Source organism: Typopeltis vanoorti, chromosome 11 (genome assembly GCF_054136105.1).
Source record: "Typopeltis vanoorti isolate ZY-2024b chromosome 11, IOZ_Tvanoo_1.0, whole genome shotgun sequence".
NCBI lineage: Eukaryota > Metazoa > Arthropoda > Arachnida > Uropygi > Thelyphonidae > Typopeltis > Typopeltis vanoorti.
Genome location: NC_143559.1, coordinates 2,134,927 through 2,157,586, shown reverse-complemented (window position 1 = coordinate 2,157,586; position 22,660 = coordinate 2,134,927). Strand labels below are relative to the sequence as shown.

The 22,660-nt window shown below is 35.1% G+C and overlaps 1 protein-coding gene across 1 annotated transcript in view; it reads right to left on the bottom strand.

Annotated features, from left to right (window-relative positions):
* LOC150101268 (SMAD family member 3-like) overlaps positions 1-22,660 on the bottom strand; it is a 330,032-nt gene that overhangs the window by 91,121 nt on the left and 216,251 nt on the right. Inside the window, exon 5 of the mRNA XM_090400197.1 lies at positions 13,106-13,141. Coding sequence (XP_090256323.1) covers positions 13,106-13,141 — 36 coding nt within the window. The remainder of the gene's footprint in view (positions 1-13,105; positions 13,142-22,660) is intronic.

Below are 22,660 nucleotides of genomic sequence, written 5' to 3'. Positions count from 1 at the left end.
TCACAATCAGAAACTGAATAATGCAATTTAATATCATTTGTTATTATTATTATTACATAACACCTCCAGGGAGTCCAAAGACTAATCGAGGGAGGGCACTAGCTCTTCAATTCTCTGTCCCCACCACTCCATTAACTGCAACTACCTTCATCATCTACATACTTATTCATAAAAACAAAAAAAAAATGTTTTTTAAAACTGAAGTGTGATGATCCATATAAGGGTATTTTGCAAGGAAAGAAAGCAAAAGGCCATATTTATTTCAATAAATGTTATTTAAAAAATATAAATAATTACTAATAATTTTCAATGCAAACAAATATTTAAAAATTGCATGAAAAAATTTTTTTTCTATATTGTCAGTAAAATCGAAGAAATCAGTGCAATGGAACAAATTGTCTTGTTCCATTGCACTGATTTGAAAAATAAGACAGCAAATCTCTGGTCACTTCAGGATTGACTATTTTTGGACATGTGAAATTCATTTTTATTTTTGAAAAGATAAATAAAATGTGCAGGCAAAAAAAAAAAAAAAAAAGAAAAAAAATTGCAGGCGTAGACTTCTGTGGCTAATTGGTTCAAAAGATATATTTCGGTGATTACACCACATTTTGTATTATTCAGTTATACAAAATACTGAAATAATAGTAATCTGGCTATTCATAAACTCAAATAACAGAATTCTGTTATTGGAGTTTATGAATAGCCAGACAGTTATGATTTGTATTTATTAATTCTCTTGTTTAAACTTTAAGTTATACTATTTACCCCCTGAAGATGTAAATCCTACGATTTACGAAACTTGTCGGGAACTATTATTTCAGTATTTTGTATAACTGAATAATAAAAAATGTGGTGTAATCACCGAAATATATCTTTTGAAAAAAAAAAAAAAAAGTCAAATGTCGAAGGACAGTAAAGGAAATTCCAAGTAACACAGTACGCTTTAAGGTCAAGTGCCAGAAGAATATTCCAGTTAATCTGCTCATAGATCTAAAACCACTGTTAAGGGATTAACGGTGGACGAGGGTAATTACACAATAAAAGGTAGAATGCTGATGATATTTTGATCCATGAAAAATGCTAAGCTGGTCTGACTATTTCATCCACCTCGACCAATAGGGAGGTTAAAGAAACTGTCACAGACTCTGAGCTTTTAACCAATGATGATAGTTCTCTATTGAATATGAAAAATGGATAAATTTTACCTTAACTAGATCTGCGCATTATATTAACAATAAATTATACCATAAACTTAAAAACATTAGCGACTACTTGCAGTTTCTTATCACTCTTACCATATTAAAAAAAAATGTCACAGGAACACATTTTATTAACAAATACAAATCCTCATCAACCATCATCATGACTTGAAACCAAAAAATCACATGCCTCAAAGATATTGTTTTTTTTTTTTTTTTTTTTGGGGGGGGGGGGGGGTTACAGGATAATTATAATAGTACTACATGAAAAAGTTATCCCATTACTAACTTCCAATCAACAATTTTGCTATAAATCAATCTGTTATCTGTCAATACTTCAATATTATCAATCTTATATTCTGTCTTCTAAGGCACTTTTTACTGTATCAATCCACTTATACCTTGGTATAAGTGGATTGATACAGTAAAAAGGGTTTTTTCCCTGTCAACCTGACAAACAACTCTTGTTTCTCTAATCTCTCCCATTCTGTTTAAGTGACCATACCACCTGAAATTAGCTCTACTAACACATTCCTGAATGCTAACAATGCAAGTTCTTTCCTAACATCCTTATTTTTAATGCAATACTGCCATTGACGCCATCTGTTCACCCTACTAATCTTTCTCAGAACTCTCATATCAGAGGTTTCCAGTCTTTGATCAAGTGTTTTATTTCTAACCAGCTCTTAGATAAGTAAATTAAAATTGGTTTGAACACTGCCTTGTATAATTTAGTGTTTTGACTAATTTCTTTCTTATTCCATATTAATTTATTCAAGCTTTACTAATTCTGTTTATTTCCATATTCAATTTACCATATTCATTAAAAAATTGTGCCTAAATAGCTGAAATGTTTTACCTTATTCTATAAGTTCACCATTCATGATATAGTTGATGTTTTCAATGTTTATGCATATTTATTTATTACCAAATTTATTACAATACTCAATTTACTCAGGGAATCTTGCAGACTTGTGCTGGATTTATTCAGAAGTATAACATCTGCATAAAGTAAAGAGCTAAGATTAACGTCACTAATTTTCATATCAGATTTAATCTTACTTTCCTTCATAATGTGATCAATATAGATAACAAATAACAGTGGAGATAATGTGCACCCTTGTCGCACACCTGGTTTTACAAACCATTTTCCTGTACTTCATTTCTAACTGCTGATATACAGCTTAAATAGAGACTATGCTGATATAATGTCCCATTTACACCATATAATTGTAGCATTTTGAAGAGCTTTCCTGTTGGCACTTTGTCCAGATCAATAAAACTTGAATATAGATCTTGAGAGTTTATTTTTCACTTGGTTAGACTATAATAAGTTTAGTTTAATCCTTTATCCAAGTGACTATAATAAGTTTAGTTTAATCCTTTATCCAAGTGTGAGCAAACAAAGTTTGCGCCTGAAAGTATCTTCAAGACTGAGGTAAGGTAGTGCAACACCAGGCAACTCGTTGCAAAGGTGGAGAAAGCTCTCACCACTCCTATCTCAGTATCTCCCATAATGCAAAGCACATCTCCTTGCAGATATGTGTAATGCTATGCATTAAGGCAAGGGCCTTAATGCATAGCATTACACATTACTTAATGCAAACCCATACCGGTTTTGACCTTTATTGAGGTCTTGTCAGTGGGAGCCAGGCCCAGTAGTGGAAATACAAAGGCAGAAGCAATGAGAAGTCATCCTAACCTATAGGAGTTGCCAAAGGGTGTGCAACCTTATTATTAAATTACTCCGGATTCAGAGAAAGATGTTGAGAGTTTATTTTTCACTTGGTTAGACTATAATAAGTTTAGTTTAATCCTTTATCCAAGTGACTATAATAAGTTTAGTTTAATCCTTTATCCAAGTGTGAGCAAACAAAGTTTGCTCCTGGCTCCCACTGACGAGACCTCAATAAATGTCTTCTCAAAGTCTTTCCATGACTATGGGAGATACTGGGGTAAGGTAGTGCAACACTAGGCAACTCGTTGCAAAGGTGGAGAAAGCTCTCACCACTCCTATCTCAGGGGTGATGACCTCTCATTGCTTCTGCCTTTGTATCTCCACTACTGGGCCTGGCTCCCACTGACGAGACCTCAATAAAGGTCGAAACCGGTATGGGTAGCCCTTGCCTTAATGCATAGCATTACACATATCCGCAAGGAGATGTGCTTTGCATTATGGGAGATACCGAGATAGGAGTGATGAGAGCTTTCTCCACCTTTGCAACGAGTTGCCTGGTGTTGCACTACCTTACACTACCTTACAGTCCTGAAGATACTTTCAGGCGCAAACTTTGTTTGCTCACACTTGGATAAAAGATTAAACTAAACTTATTATTGAATATAGATCCTTGTTATATTTCCAAGATTTCTCAACTAATTGTCTTCAAGTGAAAATCTGATCCCAACAGCCCTGATTCCAGCATGATCTTCACCAGGCTTCCATCCACAATTTTTCTTAGCAGTTTCTCAAGTATACTTGCATAAATCTTACCAGAAACACTTAGTAGGGAAATACATCTTATTGACACATTCAGTTTTATTTCCCTTTTTATAGATAAGTACTATGAGATGTTGTAATAGGTTTCACGGTATGATAAGAACACAGATGGTTAAGAAAATAACTATTTATTAACTTAAAAGCTAATACAAATAATTAGATGGGACAGCTATGGGTTCACCCCTTTCTCCCCCCCTTAGCCAACTTCTACATAGAACATCTGGAAAAATTAGCTATCAACACAGCCACTCTCAAACCTAGTCTCTGGCTATGCTATGTTGACGATGTGTTTGCTATTTGGCCACATGGCCCAGACACATTGAATACATTTTTAGTGCATCTAAATAGCCAGCACCCTAAAATCCACTTTACAATGGAACTAGAAGCCAATGACTGCCTGCCCTTCTTGGACACACTGATCACACTTCTTCCAGAAGGTTTCTTATCATTTTTGGTTTATAGAAAACCCACACATACAGGGAGATACTTACAAACAATCACACCATCACCCTTCTCAACAATATGGTATCTTAAAAACGTAAGAAGGAATGGCAAAGAAATGGAGCTAGCTGAGGAATTAGATAAGTACCAGATCGACATAATAGGGGTGACTGAAACAAAAAAGACCAAAACTGGTGAGATCTTTCTGAGCAATAAATACAAAATGTTATATTCAGGCAATGACAATCAAGAAAAAGAAGGAGTAGCCATAGTATTCAACACAAAATACGAGGCTAATCTTCTTGAATGGCAGTCAGTCTCAAGTAGAGTAATGTGGGCAAATATGAGAATGGGGAACTGGACAATGAGACTTATTGTGCCTATGGTCCCACAGAAGGTTCTACTAAGGTAGAAGTGGAGGAATTTTTTGAGGCTTTAGAAAAAGCAACTGACACAATTGAAAATGAAAAGTTGGTCCTTGTTGGGGATCTAAATAGCAGAGTAGGAAATGATTGTGAGACATACAAAAATATTTTGGGAAAATTTGGAGAAAAGAGCAAAGTTAATAATAATGGCTAATATCTGTTGGATTTCTGCTCAGGACATGGACTGGTTATTACTAACACCATGTTCCAACATAAAAATGTGCACAAATTCACATGGAGAGAAGAGGCTAGGAATAAGAAAAGTCTCATTGACTATGTTATTGTTGATAGTGATGTTTTCTCCCTGGTGCAGGACACCAGAGTGTACAGAGGATTTGAAATTAGACGTGATCATCATTTAGTCTTGAGCAGGATAAAATTGAATTTCATATTGAAAAGAATAACATGTAAGAAAGTTTTAAAGCAAATAAAAGTTGAGCAGCTCTCAGATGTGAGCTGTAGACTAAAATACACAAAGATTATTGAAGGAAAAATGAAAGAGTTTGAGAACAGGAATCAAACCTTGGAGATTCAATGGCAAACTCTGAAGAAAACATTGATTCTGCCAGAGAGGCATGTGGTGAGGTTGTTTGTAAGGATAAAAAAATCAGAACTCCCTGGTGGACACAGGAGGTTAAAGAGGCAGTGAAGGAAAAGAAGAAAGCATACCAAAAGTTCCTGTCAAATAAGTCAGCTTGTGCTCTTAGAGAATATAGAGACAAATGCAAGAATGCTAAACACTGTAAAACTAGCTAAATAAAAGTCATGGGAGGACTTTGGCAAGAATATAGAAAATAAATATCAAGAAGGTGGCAAAATATTTTGGAGGTTGTTGAAGAAGCTTAGGAATGGAGGAAAGAGTGCTGTAAAAGGAGTTAGAGATGATAAAGGTGACATGAAAACAGGAGAAAAAGATATCCTTGAAGTATGGAGTAATTACTTTGAAAAACTGCTAAATGAAACAAGCAGTGATGACAGCACAGTGGTAAATAACACTGACCAGGCATGCAGTCAGGAATACATATCCATACTTGAAGTAGAAAAAGCCATCAAAGGCTTGAAATGTGGAAAGGCAGCAGGAGTAGATGATATTCGACCAGAAATGCTGAAGTATGGTGGTATAAGAGTCTCACAGTGGCTGCACTGCATAGTTCAGAAAGCCTGGACAGAGGGACGAATTCCCGATGATTGGAGTAGAGCTCTCATAGTACCCATATATAAAAAGGAAAATAAAACTGATGTGAGAATTACAGAGATATTTCCCTACTGAGTGTTCCTGGCAAGATCTATGCAAGTATACTTGAGAAACGGTTGAGAAGAATTGTGGAAGAAAAGCTTGGTGAAGAACAAGCTGGATTCAGGCCAAATAGAGGCTGTCAGGATCAGATCTTCACTTTACGACAAATAGTCGAGAAAGCATGGGAATAAAACAAAAATTTGTATTTAAGTTTTGTCGATCTGGAAAAGGCATATGACAAGGTGCCAAGAGAGAAGCTATTCAATATGCTGCTGTTATATGGTGTCAATGGGACATTATATCAAGCAATACTTAGTCTTTATTTGAGTTGTAAGTCAGCAGTTAGAATTGAAGGAAGTATAGGAAGATGGTTTAATGTTAAATCTGGTGTGAGACAAGGATGTACATTATCCCCTCTGTTATTCATTATCTATATGGATCACATTATGAAGGAAAGTGGTATTAAATATGATATCAAAATTGGAGATGTTAATGTCAGCTCTTTGCTTTATGCGGATGATGTTATACTTCTAAATAAATCCTCTACAAGTCTGCAAGATTCTCTGACTAAATTGAATAGCTCTTGTAATAGATATGGTATGAAGGTCAGCAATAAAAAGACAAAGACAATGAAAATAGGCAGAATCATTGAAAATGTCAACTGTGTTGTGAATGGAGAACCTGTGGAACAAGTAAAACATTTCAGCTATTTAGGTACGATTTTTTACTGAAGATGGTAATTTAAATATAGAAATAGACAACAGAATCAGCAAAGCTGGTATGGTGGGAAGTCAATTGAATAAATTCATATGGAATATGAGAAATTAGTCGGAACACTAAATTAGCTGTATACAAGACAGTGTTCAAACCAGTTTTAACTTATGGATCTGAGAGCTGGGTCAGAAGTAAAACACTTGACCAAAGACTAGAGACTTCAGGTATGAGAGTCCTGAGAAAGATTATAGGCATGAACAGATGGCAACAATGGCAGTATTATATTAAAAACGAGGATATTAGGAAAGAACTTGACATTGTCAGCATCCAGGAATGCGTTAGCAGAGCTAATCTCAGGTGGTATGGTCACTTAAACAGAATGGGCGAGGAAAGATTAGCAAAGCAAGTGTTCTCTGATAGGTTGTCAGCAAAACGACCCATAGGAAGACCAAGATATAGGTGGATTGATACGGTACAAAGTGCTTTAGACGATAGAAATATAAGATCTGATAATGTTGGAGTCTTGACAAGTAACAGACTGATTTGGAGGAAAATTGTAGATAGGAAATTAATAATGATGTAATTTTTTTCATGTAGTACTATCATATCCTGTACACCCCTTGAGGGTACATGGCAGGAATTTGATGATGATGATGAAAAACACTAACTCATAGAGCTAGAGCAATCTGTTCCAATGACATTGCTCTCACTGCTGAACTTTCTCGCCTACATCAAACCTTCTTAATCAATGGTTATAATCCCCATAAAATAGATAACATACTAAATGCTACCCATAAATCCCCCCTATCTACCTCAGAAGACCACAAGAAATTTTTATCATATCTAGGTCATTAGTACCTACTACAAGTATGATCTCCTATACCGTTCTTCAATTGCATGTGCTATTTTCAATTTTTGCTTAAAGTTATAACCAGCTCATCAATAGCATGTTTTATGATAAAGTCAACATACCAAATAATATCCTTTATTTACATTACCTACTGATTTATCTGATTCCATGCTTTGCAGCTAAATTTTTTATCCTCCTATCTTCATTTAAACACCACTTGACTTTCTGTTAATTTCTCCTTTGTCTGTCTAATAATCTGATTTGCAATCTGATAATTATATTGAGAATTACACCTGGTCGTAGACTTATGACCACAAAAAAAAAAAAAAGATAATTAATAATAAATCAGGCAGCTGCATGTACGATAACTATCTCTCACATACACTCAGTCGCTTTCAAGCACCTGTTGCTTGTGGTGTATTAATTAAAATTCTACTGAAATACTACCCATAAAATGTCTAGTAAAAAAAAAATGCCTTCATCTACAGATAAGCCAGCTAAGAAGTCAAGGAAAACTATTGATTTAGAATGTAAAATGAAAGTAATCCAGAAGTATGAAGGTGGAAAGAAAGTGAATACGATAGCACGTGACTTGAAGTTATCACATTCCACGGTATCAACGATACTTATGGACAAAGAAAGAATTTGGAAACCGTGAAAGGTTTCGCACCTATGAAGTTTAACCAAACAACAACAGGGACCCATCCATGAAATGGAGAAATTGTTGTTTATGTGGATGGAAGATTTAATACAGAAAAAATTCACCCATGAGCCTTTGCACAGTGCAAGAGAAGGCTAGAAGTCTGTTTCAGAGTTTAAAATCATGTGCCGGAGACAATTACGCAGAAGATTTTCAGTCTAGTACTGGATGGTTTAAGTGTTTTAATATATAATGTATGTGTCACAGGAGAAGCAGGAAGTGTAGATGAAGTCCAAAAATTTGTTGATAGTTTCGACTCTTTAATCAAAGAAGAAGGTTATCTACCGGAACAATATTTAACGTAGATCAAACTGGCTTGCAATGGAAATGCATGCCTAATCGTACGTATATACACCAAGAAGAAAAAGGATTCAAAGCTTTTAAGGATCGATTGACTTTGTTGCTTGGTGGGAATGCCGCGGGTTTTAAGCTGAAGCCTTTTCTCATTTATAGTTCAGAAAACCCTCATGCATTTAAGCACATCCACACTGCCCGTTTACTACCATTCAGACCCTAAAGCTTGGATGACTCAAGCAGTGTTCGAAGACTGGTTCATGAACTGCTTTATTCCCGAGGCTCGTGAATATTGTTGTATGTCATCCAAATATTTTTGTATGTCTCACAATCATTTCCTACTCTGCTATTTAGATCCCCAACAAGGACCAACTTTTCATTTTTAATTGTGTCAATGGCTTTTTCTAAAGGCTCAAAAAATTCCTCCACTTCTACCTTAGTATAACCTTCTGTGGGACCACAGGCACAAATAAGTCTCATTGTCCAGTTCCCCATTCTCATATTTGCTCACATTACTCTACTTGAGACTGACTGCCATTCAAGAAGATTAGCCTCATATTTTGTGTTGAATACTATGGCTACTCCTTCTTTTACTTGATTGTCATTGCCTGAATATAACATTTTGTATTTATTGCTCAGAAAGATCTCGCCAGTTTTTGTCTTTTTTGTTTCAGTCACCCCGATTATGTCGATCTGGTACTTATCTAATTCCTCAGCTAGCTCCATTTCTTTGCCATTCAGGCTTCTTATGTTGATAGTACCGATCTTTAACTCTGGTGATGTTGAGTTGGGGTTTGTTTTCAGATTTGTTCCAGTAGCTGACTTTTCGCTGTTCACCCTGGTTCCCTGGCGAAAACAACAGGGGCCTTGTTTAACCGGGCGACGCCCCAGCCGGCATGAAATTTTGTCATGTTGTACCATCATTTTTAACTTTGGTTTAACCAATAAGAATACAATTTGGTCGGCTAAATCCCAAATTGCCAGCCCATCCTCGTTCATTCAGTATCCAAGTAGATACCCAACAGGGTGCACCACGAGAAGGTGAGGATTGGACATTAGGTCAGAAGCCCTGGTCGGTTCTCCGCATTCCTTTAAAGGCTATGTGGAGGTCTCCTCTCAGTTATACAGCTTTGACCCTATAAAATACTAATTTTCTAAGGGGAAAAAAAAATAATAAAAATCACCAATTTTACAAGAGCACTATATACATCAACCACTTGTAATGTAGCCTGAAATCCAAACTCAATTTGGATCGAGGCTATTCAATTTAATGTGGTAAAATGTAATGTAATGCACTTTGGGATGAGAGGATTACATACTTCATATCATATTGATCGTACTAGATTAGAGGAAGTTGAAGCCAGGAATCTGGGAGTGATGATGGATAGAGATTTGCAATTCAGAGGACATATTGCAAGTGTTGCAAAATAGCTCAGAGGATGTTGAACACATTGACAATGTAAAAATAGAAAGGTTATTTATCCTTATCTATAAGAATATGATTCGGCCACATGTTGACTTCTGCACACAGATTTGGCCATCTGGATTTCTATGGGGACTGGGAGGTGGTGGAGAGGATTTAGACGATGGGATGTTGTTCCCTATGAGGATAGAGTGAAGGTGTGGTTAACAGACAAAGGGGGATGGGACATGACAGAAACTTATATTTTTAATAAGTTACTAAAGGGATTCTATAAGATTGACACAAAAGAAATTTTTTAATATATGTGGAGTAGAGGAAAAACAAGAGAACTTTAAAGAAGTTATGAGTGTGGTTAGTAAGGGTATGAGGACATGAATGGAATGGATTGCCAGAAGTGATTTTTGAGCACTCCAACAGCAATAAGTTTAAGATGTATGATAGATACTGTGCTAATGGATAGTGAGTCTTTTGACATCATGGAGCACCTGTATAAATGATAACAATATTTCTTTCAGTCAGCCACTTTTTTTTATGAATAATCTTTATACTTAAGACAACCATTCAATTTTTAAAGGCTCCTGGATTTTCAATCTGTTAAACTTTATGTATTTTTCTTTTCAATATATTCAAAGATTATTGTTAATAGTGATCTTAGAAAAAGGAAACAGTCAATGAGTTTTTTTTTTTTTTTTTAATCTGCTATGTTTCTACATATGAATTTGTAGATTTGTTTAACAGTATATCAGTGAAGACTAATCCAGGACCCGAATAGGAATCCAGCAGGTACTTGTTGATCTTTGCTCCAAATTTTTTCAAAACATTTTTATATGTCTGGTATTCGTGTCCTATTCTGCTGTCGTGCATCTCCAAAAAGGAACAAGTTTTCCTTTGTCAGCTAGCTTCTGTAAAGACTACAGAAATTCCTCCAATTTCTTAATACTGCTATTCAAAAATTATTTTTGTATTTAATGTTGAATGGTAAAGCTACGCATTCCTTTTTTGTGATCATCAGTGCTTGAATTATATTATATCATCTCTGATGTTATTTACAAGATTTACACCTTCAATTTTTCTGATATCAACATATTGTAATTAAACAGTTTCAAAAGAACTTAACTACAGATTTCTGTCTTTTATACAAACTTTACAAAAGAAATTTTCTGTAAACTTATTTCTCCATCACTCTTAATTTAAAACAGTGTTAAAAAATAGCAAGCCTTATTTGGTGATGGAGCAACTCTACTCTTTCTAACTAAGCACTAATTTAGATATCACTAAAGTAAAATGTTTTGATTTATCTTTAAAGGGTCACCAGGTCATGTAGACCAGAAGGTAGGGATGACAAGGCTTTCGAACCTGAACTGGATTGAACAGAAATGTATAACAAAGGTGTTGAGAATGAAGCTCAATTACATGAATGTAAACATGTTATGTTCCATAGCTGAAAAAGAAACATGAATAAAACTGGAGAACAAAGACAAGGAATCAAATGGATTATGGACAGAGATTAAAAATTAAAGAACAAAAACTAGTAAAATATATATAAATAGGGCCAGCAATGTGACTGTTATGGTTAACAGTGTTAACCATAACAGTCAATATTTCCATGATAACCATATCGTGATTTCCACGATATGGTTATCGTGGAAATCACAGACATGGTTTAAAATTATGTATTAAGAGCAGTTTGGCTGGTTTCAGATTAATGGAGAGTTTTTTTTTTTTTTTTTTTGGCAAATGGACTAGATTAGATGCAGTCTGCATCTAATCTTGTCATTTCTTATCAGCGATTCAGAACAATGTAATTTAGTTTTGTTTACTTGGAAATCAATACGGTAACTTTTATTCTATATATGATTAACTATATGATTCAGCAGTCAGATTTGTAATATCACTGGTGTGTTTTTATCTGTGTTTCTTTTTGCTGGTGGAATTCAAGTATGGAGATATTACAGTCTTGTTAATGTTCCAATAAACAAGACTTTAAAGAGCAAATAGCAGGTATTTCATCCTGATTGGCATGTAAGCTTGCAAACAAACCAATTTATTAAATTTTAAGTTACTTGAAGATAATTCTGTAATCAGAATATCTGAAGAGGTGCTTGATGGTTTTGTAGATAGTGTAAAACCTTGTTAAGTTGCTTAGGGAAGAAGACATTCGGGTTGCGTGAATAACAATCTATTAATTCCAGGTATTGGTGAGAACAGGAGATATTTCAGTTGTGTGTGCGATTTGTTTTAGAGCAGTGATTGAAGATGAGTATTTGTAAGCATTAATGAACCATATTATTAAAATAACCAACCTTTTGATACAATAAGGATGACAAGAGAAGAAATGTCAGTTTTCAATGTTGGTAGGTTTGCAGTATACCTTAGTACTAATACAATGGTCAGATCTGGTTAGTCAAATTTAAGAAGTTTATTCAAATCCATTCAGTTGTGGATTTTAGTCTAAAGGTACTTAAAGAGACTATTAATTTTTTTTATGGTAACAAGAATACCATAATTAACAGATTATGCTATTCAACACAGCCCAAAATCATGCCTTTTTCCCAAAGCAACTTGTCTAAATCCTACACTATCCTAAAATTCCCAAATACAATATATACAAATCTGTCAAAATCTATAGTCCATGTTATTCATCATCATCTTTGTTTACCATTTTATTCATGCTCCATTTTCAGCTACTGTACATATTTACATTCACATAACTGAGATTCATTCTCACAACCTTTTTCTTACATGCTTTGGTTCTGAATACTTTGTCATTTTAATTACTCTTTTATTATAAATTAAAATTTTTATACTAGTCAGATCTAAATTGCCAGCCTGGTTGGCCAGGTGGTTAGCATAGCTGCTCTCCACCCAAAAGGTTCAGGGTTTGAATCCTGCCATAGGCATGGATGTTTGCGAGTGTCTGAAAATAGTAGCGGTGGTGGATGGTAGATGGCATTGGTGTAATGATGATGGTAGTTGCAGTTCATAGTAATTGGTGGAGACAGAGTTGTAGCGTAGGTGCCCTCCCTCGATGAGTCTTGGGACTCCGAGGTGTCACATAGTAATGATAATAACAATACTAAATTAGCCTTTGGTTGGAAAGTAGAATACCTCCAATAAGCCTTGCTATTTTTTTTTTGATAAAGTATTACAATTTTATAACATGGTAGTAAAATATTTCTTTTCATTTTTGTAAAAAGAAATTAACTAATGCTAAATTTAAGACAATGTTATATTCCTAAATAACAGGTAGCTGGTTAAATGAGAACCATAATATGAAACTGAAAATTTTTAGGAAAAATGAGGAAAAGTAAAAAAAACTTACCAAGTGGTGGACTTGGCGATGACAAAATACTAGTATCTAAAAAAAAAAAAATGAATAATTGTATGAACTATCAATGTTTTCCAACATTTACAAATCTTAAACTATTTCAAACAGAAAACTGGTGATGCTTCATTCAAATGAAATTAAAGAAGCTTTAATTTTAATCAATAGCAAAACTAATTTTTCAACTATATGCAAACTTATTAAATACTATAAAACCAAAGCTGATAAAGTGAGTGTTTATAAATATCCTCAATTTTTATCATTAAATAGAAACCCTCTATGACATCAAGGACATCACTGGAAAGCCAGTCATGCTCATATGCCTATCATACTTAAATTCATTCACCATTAACACACTCACTACTTCCTTCAACTACTTCATTCACTAATCCTTTTTGTTAATTTTTTATAAATGCATAATATGATTATCACACTTTAAGGACACAATCTATAAACTTATTAGTCTGCTGATATTTCACCACTATCCTTGTAGCAAAAACACTTCTCAGAAACAAAAGGAGAAACTAGTTATCAAATTCTTGATATCTATCCTAGGCTGATTTAACAGTGGTTCTACAGGGTTCAGTCTATGTTATTACTATGGCTTCCCCTGGGTCTTTTCTTGGCATTTAACACTGTTTTGTACCTTTCCTCTCACATTCTATTTAAGTGACAATACCACCTCAAATTATTCTTTACACACGTTAACAAATACTAATAATCACAAGCTCATTTGTAATATCTAGTTTTTGATATGCTTCTGCCACTGATGAAAATTTAGTAAACAAAAATTGCTTCAGAACTGTCGTGTGCACTCTCTAGTCTTCAATCAACTGTTTTATTTTTAACCTCTCTCAGGTATAAGTTAAAACTTGTTTGAAAACAGACTTTTACATTTTTTTTTTTTTAAAATGTGGCCACCGCCCAAGAAAGGTTTTTGTAAAACTTTATTAGCCCATTCACAGTACACATGTATGAATGGGTTATGAATTTTTTCCTACTTCTTTAAATTAATTTTTCACAGTCTAGAAACTCTGCTCCAAAGACCAAAATGTGAATTTTTTTCAAGCCACTTCAAGTGTCTTAAATCAGGTAGGGTGGTGGTCTTATACTGGACGTTGAAATTAATCTCCAACCCAAAGACATTCCAACAAACATTCATACCTATTGCAAGATGCAAACCTGTTGATTAGAGCTGATACTCTAACCACTCAACCAAGTAAGGCTGGCAAATTTATACTGCTAATTTAACATTTTGGCTGGTTTCACTTACTCTACTATCTGTTTGATATGAAATTTTTCAATCTTTACCAAAACAACCTAATTAGCTGTAACGGCTTACTTATTAAGGTACTAAAGTGAGAATGTAGGTGATTTCTTTCCATGTTCCTATGTACTTTAGACTTTTGCTTTCTGATTTTCATTTCAAAGTTGTTGCAGTTAGTAGTGAGAAGTATTACTTTAAATTACTTTTACAAAGAGAAAAAAAGAAAGCAAACATGTTCTGGCAATAATTTTATATTCACCATCTGCAATCTCCTTCAATCCTGCTAACTTACATATAGGCTATACATTCATCAATTTCCTAACATGTACCCTCAAAAGAAGGAATGTAGAGGATATTTTGATAGTACATGATAAAGTTTACATTATTAATATCCAGCAAACAATTTTTCTCCAAATTAATCACCTCCATTCCTATATCAAATCTTATAATTGTCTCCATTGGCACATCTACCTAGTTCTTGTTCTTCCTATGAGTCTTTTTCTGCCATTTGGCAACCAATACTAATTTTGCTAATCTTTCCCCTTCCAATCTACACTAATTTAGTTTAGATCTGCTCTAACAGTCATTTTAAAAATGGTTCTGCAATTAATGCCAGTAGTTTGCATAAGAACTTTCCTATCTCTTTGATCAACTGTATTATTTGTTATCTAACTCTCAGATCCACTAGTTAAAACTGGTTTGATCAGTGTCTAGCACAATGTGTGAAATTCCCAGAATGCACACAACTATATTTGCTTACCTATAAACTAGTGGTTACCATCATCTTTGAAGTAATCCCATTTTGCATAATGCACTTAGTTGAATGATTCTGCCATTGTTCAATATATTTCTGAAACTTGTCTTCTGATTGCTTTTTACTACTGTTATCACATGATACTGAATGTCAGAAAATCTAGATCCTTTCAAGGCATTCTTCAGTTTTGAGAAAAACTGAAAGTCACAATGGGCCAAGTCTTGTGAATATGAAGGATTATGCAATTTTGTGATTGATTTTTTAGCCAGTTATTGCATCATGTGTAGGGGCATTGTTGTGATGGATAATCCACCTGTTTGGCCAAAAGTTCAGGTTTCTTCTGATGAGCAGTTTGACAGTGCTTCTAAATTGCAATGGTGATTCACTATTTGTGCTTGTTTAAATTAATTTGATGTGAACTATGCCCTTACTATTGAAAAAATTTCCCTTGAACCACGAATGTGGCATTTCTGTTTTTGGTCTCAAAGTTGTTTTCCATTGAAAAATGAGTATTTAGGCTTAGGTGCTGGTTTACAGTGATGATGCTGTATCATGAATGTTTTCCATTACATGCTTTGGCATTTTTTTTGAAGGTTGCACTGAAAGCACAAAGTTTTATCACCAGTAATAACCAATTGTGAAGAAAAATCAGAACAAGCATGAAGCCACAAATGCTTTTGATCTTCATTCAGAATTCATGGAACCATTTTGCAGAAATTTTTCTTATTTCTCAAATTGTCAAAACCTTCCTCACTGTCTAAATTTAACTATTCTATCCTTTTCCTTTCTTTTAGTTATTTATAACACGGTTGTAAAGTCCATAATTTCTAAAATGAAATGAATGAATGAATTAACTATTCTATCATTAATTGTACACACAACTGTTTGTTGGACTGAACTAATCGCTGCACTATTTTCACCTGTTCAAGTAAGTTTGTAGTTGGCCAGTTCTGTTGTCTCACATTCTCAGAATGTCTAGCCCTTCACTTGCAATTTTGTCTAATTTGTACAAAACTTGATGTTAATTCTGTTCACTAAGCTCTGTCAAAGCAACAAACATGTGCAAAGTGCCACAGCTTGTCAACTACTGGACTGATTGTTTTGATATAACTCAAGGCAATTATATCCTAACATTCAATATGCTATTATATTCAATAACATTCAATGTGCATGTGGTGGATCCATAACAGTCTGGATCCACCACATGCACAACAGTGTGAGGCCAATTCTGAGTTGCCATACCTTGTATACATACTGCTAGTTTAGTATTTTGGCTAATTTGTCTTATATTCCATGAAAAATTATTCAACTGGCTCTCCACCATACCAGATATGGTGGGTATTAATTATAATTTAACATCACTAAAACCTGTGCCCTGAGTAGTAGAAATCTTGTATTTGTTCTCTCTCTCTCTCTCTCTCTCTCTAGGTTCTCCATACAACTGAAGTTTTCCATGTTCCTACTCATTTTCATAGTTTTAGTCTTTTTTTTTAATTTTTTTTTTATTCCTAATTTTCAAGCTGTTACTCAATTTATTTAAAGAATCCTGGAGACTCGCGCTGGATTTACTCAGTACATCTGCATAAAGCAAAAAGCTATTTTGATATATCCAATTCTGATATTAAGTTTCATTATTAACTCTATTATAATATGATCAGAACAAGTGATGAAAAAGATTGGAGATAGAGTGCAATCTTGTCTTAAACCAGATTTTATATCAAACCACAATATATTTTCTTCAATTCTATGTGCTGACTTACAACTTAGACTAATGTTGGTCTGTACAATACAAGGTGCTACCCAGAAGTTCGAGAAATTTGATCTTAAAAAAAAAAAATAAACAAATAACACACACACACACATCCTAACTCCTAGTTTCCACCCCCCCCTTTTTGAAGTAGTTCTGCTGGGCACATATATATACAGTGATCCCAGGGTTTTTCCTCATACATCCCTGGAAGTCCTCAAGTGCAAATGTGTTGAGCACCTCATACAATTCTGTATCTTCTCAATCACATTAAAACTTGACATCAGTGAACTTAGTTCACTGATGTCAAGAACCATCTACCCAATGGGAACCATTGGATAGATGGTTCCCACTGAAACATTTTCAATGGTTGGACTATGTTTTATTCTACAGATAAACCAAAGCCCACAAAAACACTTGAATAACTACTATTAAGGGATGTCTGACTTTGAAAGGGCCAAATGTAGAAGACATAACACCATTGGCACAGGTGTTATGTCTTCTGATTCTTCACAAAAACTATTAGGTGCAACTTCTATCTGTACTCCTACCATGATCACCTAAAGCTGAAGTTGATCTCTCATGGCAACATTCTTCTCATCCAACTTCTGCATAAATGGACAAATCGTCTTCTTTACCTATAATTGAATTACACTGAATTGCATACCTCTTGTAACTTTTATTTCTGGTAGAAATCACAAAAAATCTTGAAGAACCTGGATACAAAAACAGGCTTTTGGTTTTCGATGGTATCCCACAACTGTGCTCAAAAACTTTTCCAAAGTAACACCTGTATCAAATATACACTATAATATACTCAGCTTGCATCCACCCTACAACAGAAACAAGCCAACATACAACAATTCCAAAGAAAGGTGATTAGTGCCTGCTATCAACTAATCGCTCTACCCTCAGTTTGTTTCAAGTACTGGATACAGTTATTAACAGTCAAGATCATGCACTGGACAAGTATTAAACTTAACGCAGTTTAGTGAGGATGGCTTCGAAGGGGGGTTAGCAACAGAAGCTATATTTATAGATTTGACAGCAGCATATGACACACTAAATCTTAGAAAACTTATAGTCAAAATTTACAGCATGGCAAACAGCTATCAGTTAGTGGAGATATTTAGGTCGCTGCTGTTCAGCAGGAGATTCTTTGTTGATTTTCAAGGAAAAAAGAGCAGATGGCGTATCCAGAAAAATGATGTACCTCAGGGAAGTGTGCAATCTCCCCTCCTCTTCAATATATATATACTAATGACCAACCTATAAACCCACGGTCAAGAACCTTATATGCAGATGACCGGGCAATAGCTTATCAAGCAAAATCCTTCGATGATATTGAGAAGCAGTCACACAAGAACTAGAAACCCTTACAGTTTACTATACGGAAAACCAACTGAAACCAAATCCCAGTAAAATCCAAATGTCTTTTCCATCTCAATAACTTTTTCATAGGGAGGCAAGAGAGAGTTGAATATAGAATGGAATGGTGTGAAACTGGTCAATTATCTAAATCCAACTTACCTAGGTGGTACACTAGATAGGACCTTAAATTATAAGCGACACATAGAGAAGCAGCAGCTAAAACTCGACATGTAATAATATTCTGCACCGATTAACATCATCTCAGTGGGGTGCAAGTCCACAAGTACTGTGCACCTCTGCACTGGCACTCTGCTTTTCGACAGCCGAGTATGCTAGCTCTGTTTGGGAAAGATCATCACATGTCAAAATTATTGATAAAGTTCTTAATGAAACATGTCGGCACATTACTGACTGCCTTAAGCCTACAAAATTTGACCATCTATACTCGCTGTCTGGTATTGCTCCTCCACACATCAGAAGGACCACACAGAGTCCATATGAGCAGAAACAACTAAATGACGAACAGTATCCTTTGTATGGACATGTTGCAGTACATATGAGGCTAAGATCAAAGAAAACTTTTATTCTCTTAATGGAACTGCTAGTTAATTCCATAAAAGCTACAAGGTCAACAATGTGGCAAGAACAATCTCCAGAGGCTCTGCACTTAAACGAATCTCTTCCATCCACTTACATCTAGACTGGCAAAGGTGGAAGGCACTAAATAGGCTTCATTCCAGAATGAGCAGATCAAAGCAGAATATAGCCAGATGGGGGCTACACAGACAATGACAGCTGCTCATGTGGTGAAACACAAACCATGGATCATCTTCTGCAATGCTGCTTAATAGACATTAATTATATATGTACCTGAGAAGATTTAACATCCCAAATGGCTAGGATGTCTATAGACATTCAGCTAAATCTGGATACATTTCAGACATCTGTTGAAAGAACATGGATAAGAAGTGCAATTTGGCCGTTATGTCATTTAGATGATGTGATAATCTCTCATGTGAAGAGAACGCTTAATCAGATTATCTCATGTTCATAGCTGTGTCTCAGTTGCCTGTAACAAGAAACGCAGTTCCTTGTTCTATACTGGGTAACTGGATCTTAGTTATATTGAATAGACTAAATATATAGAAATTATTTTTATTTTCTCTTTTTATTGTACAATACAATATTAATGCCTTGAGAAAATAAAGATCTTGTATAGTTTCTTCACTTAAATATTGCCTTACCTTGGAGGACCAATTTCATTTTTAACTTATTTGTGCTAATTTTACTTGACAAAACAGTTTTTTGTTCTTGAAGAAATTATTCAAATTTCTTGTGTGGGAGATTTATATATATATATATAAAAAATTACTAATTATATGAAGAGCCAAAGGCTTCAATTCGGCAACATGAACTTATTTAAGGGATATTACATCCCATATTGTTTCTTAGCCGAATATAGAAAGTATATAAAGTTCGGTGATTCCAAGCGTAAGCAAATACCTGGATAGTGCAGCAGCTGACCCATTTGGTAGTGCAAGCTGAGGCAACTCATAGTAAGGGTGGAGCAAGCTCTGATCACTATTCTTGGTATTTACCCATAATGTGAACTTAGCTCCTAGGAGCTGTATTACTGTTCTACATTATGAGAATAGGTCACTACCCAGACCCATTTCAACCTTTATTGAGGTCTCATCAGTGAGTAGGTAGACCTAGTTAATACCAAGTTTGTAGCGAACAGAACTTACATCTCCCTTCTATGGGAATTGCCAAGAAGGTGTCCTAATAAATTACTAATTATATGAAGAGCCAAAGGTTTCAATTTGGCGACATGAACTTATTTAAGTTAAGGGATATTACATCCCATATTGTTTCTTAGCCGAATAAGAAACTCAAAGAGTTTCATGCCGAATATAGAAACTATATAAAGTTCGGCAATTCCAAGTGTAAGCAAATACCTGGATAGTGCAGTACCTGACCCATTTGGTAGTGCAAACCGAAGCAACTCATAGTAAGGGTGGAGCAAGCTTTTTTTTTTTTTTTTTTTTTTAGAAAACTGCACATTTAAAACATGGTCATCTAAATAAAGATGGTTGTGTTAAACTTTCCAAAATTTGAGAAACTTTAATTCTTAGGTCTCCTGCCCAACTGCACAAAGAGGGTGCCCCTCATAAGACTTCAGGCCTCTAGTCAAATGTCCTCCACTTCTTGCTTTGTGTGTGTTACTATTAATATTTTATCTCTGGTGATGTCTCTGTGACACAATATAGGAACTATTAAAATTGTGTTTATTTTTCTGTGCCATAATCGTTCCATCACACTAGAAGAGTTACAACTATTGTACAGAAAGTGTGAGTACAAAAAAACTGGCTCTTCTCTACAAGCTAAATACAGCCCAAAAGAAAGTGAGTGCAAAAGAATAACTCTTCTGAATGTGGAGGGTATGCAAGTGGTAGATTCAGAAGCAGTTGTTCAACTAATGACTATCCATTTCACTAATAGCTATCAACCTGGTGCATGCAACATTGAGCTCAACACTGCCTCTGCAACAGATGAAGGAATGAAAAGGTACTAAAGCTGTTGAATAAAATTGGCAATAAGGGCAGTGCTTCTGACATGGTATAATTTGAATCTCATTACAGGGAAAAGTCCATAGGGATGAAAAGAATGTATGATAATCCCAGAACATCAATTAAAAACTTTAATCAGTACCTTCCTATATTTCGTCATGTTGCATTGTCATCTTCAGGGATCACAAAACAGTGATATGTGCATGCAGGCACTCACACTAAGCAAATGAGGCTGAAGAAGGGCAACTAAAGTTGGTCACAGAGTCCTTAAGAGGTGCCACCTAATGAGCTAAATTGGATTGTTTTGGCTATTGGGCTGATGATCTTAGAATGCGTGCTTCCCAAATTTGGAGCAGTCTCATGCATCCAAATTTGTTGAGGTTTGAGAAGTTTTTCAGAGCTGAGACTGATTCAAGTAATAATCTTTCATACTTGCAGTGGTGTAATAAAGTGGCCTTCTTCCAGCATATTTTGTGGTGGGTGTCCAATACATGGTTAGCAAGACCAAAGCGGCTGTGCAAAATCAACTGTGTAAAACTAAAACACCGATTTACATCACCGAAGGCTCTCGGCATTTATAGACGCACTAGCTTCGCTCTTCTACGGAAGCAGACTGCCACATTGAATGTCAACCTTTGGATGATCCTTTCTGACATCTTGAACACTTCAGCAGAAAAATAATTTCAAAGATTATGAAGTCAGCACATTAAAGAATTTGAAAGTTTAAAAAAGAATGCAGCTTCCAAACCTCAACTACCTCTCAACACGATAATAAACATGTCATCCCTTATCCTAAAGCAATCAGCACACTCGAGTGTGGCAAAGAACTTTGCCATAGCACTGAAAAAGATCCCCCATAGAAAAAATGATACAGGTAGAACGAGGTATCCACAGCCCTCCCAACATATTGCCAACAATATCAGACTAGATGCAGTCAGTGTTCTTACCCACACCAAACCACCAAAGGAAGAATTCAAAGCTCTGCAAGAAATGAAAATCAAAAGAAAATAATAATTACTAAAGCAGATAAGGGAAATGCCACTGTGATCCTAAACCAAACAGACTACACAGGTAAGCTTGCCTCTTTACTTTTAGATCGGTCTACCTACCTCCCTATAGAATATGATCCCACTAGCACACAAATCAGAACACTCCATAGGTTCCTTAAAAGGTTACCACTTGGCCTGTGAAAGTTACAAACCCTATAACTCTAGACAACCCCTGTTCCAGATATACTGACTACCAAAAATCCATAAACAAAGTGTGCCATTACATCCAATTGTGGATGGCACTGATTCACCCAATATACTGGCAACACACCTTCACACATAAGAAACTTAGCCCACTTTAAAGTCAGTAAGAAAATCTTTCTACAACACACTGACATAATGGTCAGTTTTGATGTCTCCTCCTTATTCATGAATGTTCCACTCAAAGATACCTTAGACCAGTGTTTCCCAACATGGGACATAAGCCCCACAGGGGGACAATTTGAATATTGGGGGAGGGGGGCACAATTAGAAAATGAAGTTGCATTCGTCATTTCATCATAGATATAATCAAGAAATCATCACTGTCAGTAATGAATTATCAATGTTGAAACCGACTTTTTTTAAAAAAAAAAAAAAAAAAGCTGCCAACACTAGTATAAATACTCAAATACTTGGCAACGTGTGTTAAAGTTAAATCGTAGCACCTGTCACTTCTAAAAAGTAAACAGTGTCAATTTAACTTTGTGTAGTTTTAGTTGTAGAAACAACAAGGCAAGGTTGTTTAATTTTTTTATATATATTATCAATGTTTTTCATGTTAGCAGACATTTTTATGTAACATTTTTACATGT